This window comes from Centrocercus urophasianus, unplaced genomic scaffold (assembly GCF_019232065.1).
Source record: "Centrocercus urophasianus isolate 14NV4802_14NV808 unplaced genomic scaffold, USGS_Curo_1.0 seq_39, whole genome shotgun sequence".
Classification (NCBI taxonomy): Eukaryota; Metazoa; Chordata; class Aves; order Galliformes; family Phasianidae; genus Centrocercus; species Centrocercus urophasianus.
The window spans coordinates 3,019,145-3,029,230 of record NW_024884966.1 but is presented as its reverse complement, the minus strand read 5'-3'; the positions used below and the strand labels follow the sequence as shown (position 1 = coordinate 3,029,230).

General features: G+C 40.5%; 1 protein-coding gene across 11 annotated transcripts in view; it reads left to right on the top strand.

Annotated features, from left to right (window-relative positions):
• The window catches only part of PKHD1 (PKHD1 ciliary IPT domain containing fibrocystin/polyductin), a 240,212-nt gene that overhangs the window by 162,808 nt on the left and 67,318 nt on the right, over positions 1–10,086 (top strand). For all 11 annotated transcript variants that reach the window (XM_042832731.1, XM_042832730.1, XM_042832736.1 and 8 more), the window contains 5 exons: positions 1,631–1,785; positions 2,706–2,858; positions 3,222–4,100; positions 5,190–5,352; positions 7,635–7,786. In XM_042832731.1, coding sequence (XP_042688665.1) covers positions 1,631–1,785; positions 2,706–2,858; positions 3,222–4,100; positions 5,190–5,352; positions 7,635–7,786 — 1,502 coding nt within the window. The remainder of the gene's footprint in view (positions 1–1,630; positions 1,786–2,705; positions 2,859–3,221; positions 4,101–5,189; positions 5,353–7,634; positions 7,787–10,086) is intronic.

Below are 10,086 nucleotides of genomic sequence, written 5' to 3'. Positions count from 1 at the left end.
TTTTTTTTTTTTTTTTTCAGAAGCTACTAATAACCAGGAAAAGTCAATGTGGTTAGGTACAGGAAGTGGGCAAGTCAGTGCTAGGAAAGCTGATGGAAGTAGGTTTTTCTTGAGTGAGTGAAGATGTTGCATACATTTTCCAGTATGAGTTGACACGTGAGTCAAAGAAGGATTTATGCTTTCAAAAAATACATTTTTTATTTACAAAAGCCTAAATTAATATTTCAGAATTTGGCATGTTAGATGATGTCTCGTACAAACTATGCTTTCTTTTGCTTACTGATTTCTCTTATTTTACTTCTTGAATTACAAGAGCCACAAGTGTTAAGTTTGGGCCCAGAAGTGGTGAATTAGTATTGGATTGTATGACTGGGACTGGACTTAAGATTCACAGAAACTGTCAAAAATCTCAAATATGTGCCACAATTCTTGTTACCTTGCTTTGTTTTGCTATCTTCTTGCCAGTGCAATGATCCTTGAACAGTATGTGGCTCTCCATTGCACCAGAACTTTCCTGCCATTTCAGAAGCTGTCCTCCACAAATGACAGGTGCTGAGAGTTGAAAATATTCAACTTGAGCTCGTTCATCTTTGAAATAGACCCTGAGAATGGACACTAAAAACTTTGCCACATGCCTTGCTAGGACTTTCATTTCTCTATACTTCTATCACATTTGACTGCAGGATGAAATATTCTCTAAATTCTTACCATGGGCTATTAAATCAGTAAGTAGCTGAGCATAGCTCACCACCTGGCCAGCATTAATTGCCCTGTAGTAGCACCCGTAGGTATTTATCAAATATATTTAATTACAGATTGTCATCAATTCTGATTTCACTAAGTGCTTTTATTTTCTCTATTTAAAAAAACCAGGAGGTTTGTATATAATTTTGAATGCAATGGGAGATCTTCAAGATTAAAAGAAAATGTAGTGTTTGTGTGAAATGTTTTAAAAGCTAAATTCCTATCTGAGTCAGTGTAGTTCAGAATCACAGAATCACCAAGGTTGGAAAAGACCTTCAAGATCATCCAGTCCAACCATCCAACCATCTACATACTGGTGTCCATAGGGCTATTCAAATGCCAAGGGCAGGATTCACATATGTCAACACAGTTTCTGGGCTTATCAGAGGCACATTTATAGTCATTAGTGATGCCTTTGAGACTCTTTCATGGCTTTCATCTTTGTTTTTAGGAATACTCCATGAGCAAGCCTTATCATGGCTGTAATCCTGTTTGTTAGATATCTTGGGACATCTCAAATAGCAGTAGGTATTCTTGCTTAGCAGTGAAATGTTTCTCTATGTGTCCAACACAGAGGGTGCAGAGAGAGCTGGATTGCCTTTCACTTGTTATTGACTGTACTGATTAAGTCTTAAGCAGCAACAATCTGTCACATCCTTGATAAGAAGCATAGTTGCACCCTACAACTGTACGTTGAAACTGGATACCTTGGTTATCAGTGGCAGGAATCAGGCAGTTCAGGATTAATCCCACTATTTCAAGACATCAGGTTTTGGATGCAGAAGGGTTTTTTTCAGTGCATACCCTGCAGATTCTTGCCAATTTTTTTAGGAAATCTTTGAGCATTAACTCGCAGTGATATTGGTTTCATATCTTGGCATTACAGGATTATGGTGGAGGATGAAGTGGACTGGAGGCCTGAGGGAGATCTTGTGATCAGCTCTTCTTCCTATGAAGCCCACCAAGCTGAACTAGTTACACTTAAAGAAGTCAGTGGTCATAGTATAACACTCCACGAACGCCTTATCCACAGGCATATTGGTAGGAAACATATCTTTTCTATTTCAAAGTTTCCTTCTGAAGCATAGACCTTCTGTTTCAGGTCTCAGCAAGATCAATTCTACTTTACTGGCGTATCTTTCTCTGCCTTTTTCAGCTGCTTTGATACTGTAAAATTGATGGTCCAAACTGTACTGAATAGCTCATTCTAGAAAGCATATCTGCAAAGAGTCAAAAAGGAAACTGATGGAAAAATTAAGAGCTACCTAATTACTGGGATTCACCTAAACAAAAATAGATATCTACATGAGCAGTGCCTCAAAGCAGATAAATACATGCTGCTCACTTATAGCAGATGTATAAAATAGATAATGAATTGCACTTGAGAATTGCCTGTTTCTCTCCACTGCATAAAACCAGGCTGGATAACTGAGTCAAGTCTGGAGATGCCAAGAGTCACCAGAGATGAATTCCAGGCTAGATACCTACATTGGCTCTCTCAGAATTCTCATCAAACAGCACTTTTTTTTTTTAGGAGATACCTGCAACCAGATCTCTGTAGGTAATTGCTATTTAATGCTGTTGTTGGTCTAGTTCTAATAGCAATTCATGCAGTATTTCTGTACTGAAGAAAATCTCTTGCGTGTAGAGCTTAAGCAAATCAGTGTGAATCTGTTCATTGATTTTGGCATCTCTGTACCGCAGGGAAAAGATTTAGCACCTTTTTCTAAAAGCAGAGTATGTTGGTAAAATATATATGCATGGTGAATATTTGATGGGCAGGTGGCCTTTCAGTTTTAGTGTTGATGTGTGTAGATTGTGCTGGAGGAAAAACCCACCTGAATGTCAGTGCAGATTCTACAGAGATGCTGTGCACAATCTGCTAGGCTGGATGTCCCCTGAAGCACTGGTATATAGGTATGATAGACACTTAGCACATTTTGTCTCCTGAAACTCCCCAGGGCATCCCCATGACATAGAAGATGGTAGAAGCATTCCTTTGTCTGCAGAAGTTGGACTCCTAACACGGAATATACAGATCAAGTCTGATGTGCCTTGCACTGGGAAGATACTGGTGGGACATTTTACGGATTCCAGAGGGAGAGAGTTTGAAGGTAGTAGAGATTCACCTACTCTCATTGACCAGGCCAGTTCTGCCCAAGAAAGAACTACATAGCACAGGATATATCCATTTACATATGCTTTGCAATTCTAAGCAAACTGTGACTGTGAGATATGTATGAAACATGAGCACACATATTTCATAATAATCTTGGAATATAGTTAGATTGTTCTGGTTCTGTCATCGATTGTTTTTTACTGTAAGTGTTCAAATGTTTTTGAACAAATACCCTTTATTGGCAATACAATGGCAAAGGTTGCCTACTGTTATATGCCTGAGTGATGTTTGAATGGTTGTCAACCAGGTCTCAGGCAGTTCTGGAAGCTTCTGTTTCATTGCAGTTATCTCATTACAGGTGTACTTCAACTCTTAAATATTGAATTTTTGAACTTTGGGCCTCCTCAACTTTCTGCTATTGAATTCAGGAATGTAACTCAACGGTCCTCAGTAATGTCATCCAGCATTCATGGTAGCTGTGGAGTTGGCATTAAAGCAGTCAAGAGCAATGGGATCTGCTTGCATGATAATATAGTGTTCAACACGGTCGGACCTGGCGTCGATTTGGAAGGGAAAAACCATTCTCTCATCAGGAACCTCGTTATTCTAAGCAGACAGCCAGAGGGTTTATTAAACTGGGTTGCTGGCATCAAGGTGAATCTTGTCATTGGTGTCTCCCTCTATGGCAATGTTGTGGCAGGATCTGAGAGGATTGGATTTCATATTAGAGGCCAAGAGTGTTTGCTGGATGTTGATTATTACGGTGAAAATGTGGCCCATTCAAATCTTCACGGTATTCATCTGTACAGGGGAGATGGATTTCAGACCTGCACTAGAATAACAGGCTTTCTTTCTTACAAGAATTATGACTATGGTTTGATGTTCCACCTTGGAAGCAGCGTCATTATAGACAGTGTGGTGCTGGTGGACAACACTGTGGGTCTCATGCCAGTAATACACTGTCTGTATGCCAAGCAGTGCTACACGGGGAAAAGACTCCTTGAACTTAGAAACTCTACCATTGTTGCAACAAGCTCAACTTTTGACTGCATCAGAGACAGGATCAAACCTCAAGCAGCTGACCTAACTTCCAGGGATCGACCACCATACTACCTTCCAAGAGGCCGCGCTGGGATTTTATGGCCTAAATTTACCACTGTGACCAGCCAGAGGCCAGATAGCCCATGGCACAGAATTGTCTGCTGTCCAAAAGTGCTAGGACTCATGAAGCTGAAAGGTTGGTCTTCCACTTCTGTTGGTGAGAATATCCTGTCCCTGTCTTGACTAATTATGGTTTTCCAGGGCTGAAACTTTGGCCTTCCATACCTACCAATGGTCATGGTAGGGAAACCCTTCTGAATGTGTCTTCAGGTTGATACAGTTAAAAACACATCACTTGGTAATTTTCACTTCCTGTATCAGCTATATGCAATTATGCTAATTTATGTGTTTTACTTCAAACACACTTCTTCTATGCTATTTGTTTCCACCTGATGCATGTCTATGATCTGAAGGCATCTCTAACTAAATGGAGGTGTCAAGTTTGAGGAGTAGCGCATCTTGTCTAGAACTTGCAATAGAACATCATGGCACAGAAACATGGCTTGGCTTTTATTGTCATGAGGAATTATAATTTTTAAAGTGTGCAAAAGTAGGATATATCAGTTAAGTATCACTTGTTTTTGGCTCTAGTTAAATTTCTTGCTTCCAGAACAATATTTGTGTAATAAAACCTGGCTGACTGGATGCCACGATGGGATCTAAATGCCTCACAATTTTTCATGTCTTTATTCCTCATTGCTACCTACTTTTGCAAGACAGTGCATTATGCTCTTTTTACTGAAGAGCACGGGAGGGAGAGAATGGCAAATAGACTTCCCAGGGTCTCAGAAAAAATCTGTGGCACAAAACGGATTTTGTAGCTACACAGCAGTTCAATTCCAGAGCCAAGCATATGTCACCAGATGCCAATCATTTTATATTAACATTTGGTAAGTGGAGAAACCATCCACTGATTGTCTTCAAGCTGCTTCTGATTCCAATACAATCAATTAATCATTCTTCCCCATGTTTCTTTTTCACTTAATATTTGGTTTCATTTCCCATGAGCATGACTTGGTTTATGTTAACCTCAGATATAACTGCAGCTATGGGATATTCTAAAGCCAACTGAAGGTCTATGATAATGCAAGTAGTCTGATTTAAAAAGTGATTTTCACTACAGTTTCACATAGAACAATTCATAGAGCAAAGCTCTTTTCTCCATAGTTCTTGCATTTTCTGACTACTTTTCCTTGCTTGGTCTTTTTTTTTTAATCCCTGGCAGACGTCACATTTACTGGTTTTACAAAGAGCTGCCACGGCGAAGACAGGGATGTCTGCATCATGTCGGATACTGACCATTCAGGCATCATGCCTCTTATCACATCAGAGAGATCGAGGATGTTACGTGTCAATGAAAAGGATAAGTTCTACTTTCATGCAGCAAGGTAATATCCCTCAGTTCCAAGCGTCTTCTCTTGTTTCTGCAAAAAATAATTAAAAAAATAAAAAATATGATCACCTACAGTTCTAAGGCTACCCTCACCTCTGTATCAACTGTCTTTTTTGTGTTATCTTGATAAGAATTTAAGCAGTTAATTTAGACTGGAATTTTAGGTGCAGAGCAATCCCATCCTTTGTGCGTCTCTGCTCCTTTGCTGTTCCTGTCTGGCAAAAACTCAAATCCCCCCCGAAAAATAAACAAAGAAAAAAACCTCAACAAAACAACAGTTTAGGGCAATATTTGAAGATCTGAGGTTCAGATTATATCAAGGTGCATCTCCAGACCGGTCCTCTTGGATTTCTTCTGTTACTGACATTTGTATAGCAAAACAAGTTTCATAAATCCTGTTTCTTAAAGCTCTGTCCTGAACATCTCTGAATTCTCAGCCTCAGGCTTCAGCAAATGTCAGGACCTTCAGCAAAAAACCCTGAGATAGGGGCTGTCCTTTTGGCTGGGGAAGCGGAGCTTGATTTTTGCCTGCGAGATCGCATCAGAAATGTTGATCAGTACCAGGCAGGCTGTGAGATGTCAAATGATTGCCAGAACTGCTCCTGCCCAGGGAGAATATCGGCTGTGTGTGGAGAAACACGGAGCAGAGAGGGAGAGAGCTTCGTCTGTAACCTTAAGTCACTGATGGTTGCAGCAATTCAAACATACCATGTCCAATGGAAACCACATGCCAAATTATTTATTACAACCGGTGAACACAATATAGAGGCTATGTCAGGAAAGCCTTGAAGTAGCAAAAATAATCCAGCACGGACTCCTCTTGCCAGTCAAAAATAATTGGAGGTGTCCCACACTGCTATGTTCAGAGCCCCTCCAGCCTTCTGCCAGGATTTTTATTCTATTCTATATTTTTGCTTTGTGCTTTGGGCGTTAGTTTGCGTGTAGATTTCTGAGACCTGTCCAGCCTGTCAGCTCCCATTATGTTTCACTCTTGTATCCATCCCACAATATTATGCTACTAGTGAGCTGCTGAATTCGCAGTCCACTGCAAGAGCTGGTGATTTTCTAACATGATGAATGCATGTGGATTACAGAATGTTTTCTTAGTGGCATGGTAAACCTCTGAGGGAGATTACATCTCTCAGTGCTCCTCATGCATTATCTGCATGCATTTATTTGATCTACCTTTGCAAGCTGCTGAGCTTGATCCAGGCTGTGGCTGCATTGTTCAGCTTCAGCATCCTGAAGGGATATCTTGATGGATATCTCCTGTCAAGGGGAAGGTGAGCATTGCCTCAGAGCAAGGGAGGAAATAGAAACATCAGGGAATATGGCAAAAGCATGGAGTACTCTGCTTGTCTCTCCCGTAGACCCTGCCAGCTGAAATGCTGGACCTTCTGAGAGATGCTGGAGAATTGAACTAGCTGTCAGGATCAGAAGAGCTATCTTTGTTCTCCACTTCTTTCAAGTCGTGTGGATCGGAGGGGCTGGCCCATGTGATTGCTTTTTTCTTTCTATGGATCATTATGTGTACCTGTTGGCTGCACTCATAATGTCAATAAGTGTGTGTTTTTCCAACTCAAGAAATTCTCTTTGTTCTCCAAGACTTAAAAAATATCCACATGACAATCTGAAGATATTTCCATGGACTTTGCTGGGTGCAACCTCTTGCATATCATTACAGTTTTTCTAAGAGGTGCAAATATGGCCAATTGTCTAGCTCCTTTGGACTGTGTTAAACAGTACTCAAAACACATTTAGAAGCATTTTAGATCCTCAGCATGTGGTTCAGCTCACTAAACTTTAGGGTGCTAAAAATTAGGCATATAATCTAAATATGTACATTCAACTTACTGGGTATTCATTAGAGACCCTTGTCTAGGAAATGATTCAATCTAACTTTGATATATATCTCAGGTGAGGTGAGTTCCTCTCCAAAAAACCCGTTCTTCCTCTGTCTTTAGTGATATACAAAGAAATTTATGTGGCTTCTGTTTTTTTGGTTTTTGTTGTTTGTTTGTTTGTTTTTTAAATCTAAACTTACAATTTCCTCCTGAGAACGTACTGATGGTACAATGTTAATAAAACCACGATTTTCTGAGGTACATTATTTTTCATTTTATTTCTTTTCCAGGGAATACAAGTTCACCTAATAAATACCAAAGCATTATGTATGTAGAGAGAGAGGTGCAGGACTGTTTGTTGCCAGTAGAAATAAATTGCATACATCAGTTCTTACTCTCCGCCTCATAATAACCCACCTCTTCTGCCTGCCAGCTCTGAAGACACCACATTCCCTGAAAAGAGCTGTGAAGGCTCAAGAAAGGCCCTTGTCAAGGATTTGGATGGAAATCTCCTGGACCTAGAACCACCTGTTTCTGTTTTCCCAAAGTCAGAATTTGAATGGACAAGGTTCTACTTGCAATCTGGTAAGTGCCTGTGCTGTCTGGAGTAGCTGCAAAGTCATGTATGCATTTGACCTGTGAAATATGTGTGTGTCCCAGGCTTCATTGACACAACTGAGGTCTGTGTGCTTGTGGTCCCAGACTGCATGATGCATTTTTTGGGATGGAAATAGTGAATGACATTGGGCGAGTTTGGGAGATCTCACTGCACAGGTCTGTACCCATCTGTGCTTCTCTGCCTTCTTGCAGAATTGTGGCACCTGGTCATGTTTGTCCTCTGTAAAGTTTGATTTAAATTAAATGAAAGAACTTAACTTGCCCTTTGCAAAGTCTTCTGAATGTGGTGGGTAAGACGTGCCGTGTAACTGCCATGGGAGTGCAAAATAATAACAATAGTTGGCACAGCAAGGATTTCCATCCGTGCCCCACTGAGGAGACAATCAAGCTGATAACCTAGCCCAGAAGTTTTAAGACTCTCTCTTGTTTAAAAGGGCCCATTCTGCTCTGTAACCACTTTCTGAAAGTTCACACAGCAAGGCTCCGTTCTCATCCTGATTAAAACTCTGCTTTGTGATTCCAAATAAGCTCTTTAATTACAATTAGTATTTCCTGCGCCTGCTGCTGACGGCGGCCATTTTGCTGAGCAGGCGCATCATTTGTGACTCCGGCGGTATGGGAGCCTGATGGAAGGGACTGTAATTAATCCCTTTTCCCATCCTACTCTAAAACTGATTAAACACGAGAAGAACTTTAATCTTTAAACAAAATGTCTAATGTGTACCCAGGAAAGACTTTTCCTCCAAGGATCCCATTCTGACTGGCTGCTTAGGAGGCTGATTAATATGTTGTCTAGATACAAACACACCAATTTTTCTTTACCTTTTCTCCCTGATTACTATTCACAAGCAAGCATTAATATCCTAGCAGCATTACCACTTAACATCTGCATATTAAAGCACACACACTTTTGCATATGGTGCCTATACTTTATTTAGCTTTGCACAGTTTTTAGCATACCCTGACACACAGTCGTACAAATGCCAGGAATCCCCAGCATCTCAACTGCACTGACAGTGCAACCTGAACTCCACAGGGTTTATCGTCTTGTGTAATGGAGACGACAGCATATGGTAAATGCTCCCTGCCTCCAAGGCTATAACAAAATTGCTGTGTTTTCTTCTTGCTGCCCAAATACGAATGGGGATATTTTTCCCTCTTTTCTTTTGTGTTTAATTCCTCTGTATTTCTCATTCTGATCTGAGGTTTCTTTTATCTTGAGGCTGACATTTGAAAGGCACAGCTTGATGCTGAGGTGAATTCATGGTCCCTTCCCGTTCCCTTTCCCCTTCCCCTTCCCTGGGGTGGGGATCAGCTTCTGCTCTCAGATAGCAGAGATAGGATGAGAGGTCATGGTCTTAAGATGTGCCAGGGGAGGCTGAGGTTGGATATTAACAAGAGTTTCTTCTCAGAAGGAGTGGTTATATTCTGGCACAGGCTGCCCGGGGAGGTGATGGAGTCACCATATTTGGAGATGTTGAAGAACCATGGGGATGTGGCACTGAGGGATGTGGTCAATGAGCATTGGAGTGTTGGGGCTGGGGTTGAACTTGGGGATCTTTAAGGTCTTTTCAATCTTAACAATTCCATGATTCTGTGAATTCTGACTATCTCCAGCAGCTTGATCAGATAAGCTGTTACCATTCAACAGTTACCTGCTAGCCTTGCTGAAGGTAAAAAGAGAAGCTAGTCTTCTCAAGTTGCTATATTATGTTCTTTCTATTTCCACAGTTCAGAGACACACGTATTTGTCTCAACAGCTCTGGCTTTCCACATCCTTTGAATTGCATCCTCTCAGTGTTGCTGAATCCATATGATGTCTTAAAACTGATACAGAATATATATAATATATCATTTATATATGTGTGTGTGTGTATACAATAAGTTGAATAAGGTCCACCTTACTTCCCAAATCCTGCCCACAGCAGATGGGCAGCAGGGAGCTCTGTAATGTATATTTAATTGTGTACCCACTTTTGTCTTACCAGGTGTCTCATCTTTAGCTTGCTCTGTTAGTGTTTTGGGGTCATAGAGCAGGCCTGTTTATTGTGGCTCTTCATAGAAACAGAGTTGTTCACATAAAGTTGAAGTTTTAGTTTTCTTGATAAGTCCCAAAAATTCAGAAAAAAAAACAACCAAAAAACAAAAGAGGGATCAACTCCAAGTTTTTGTTGTTATTTCTTCTAGGGGAAAAAGAAGTGTCAACAACAGAAGTGCATTTGAATAAAACAAAGACTAATTATTTTTTAGCAAAAGCTCTTTTCTTT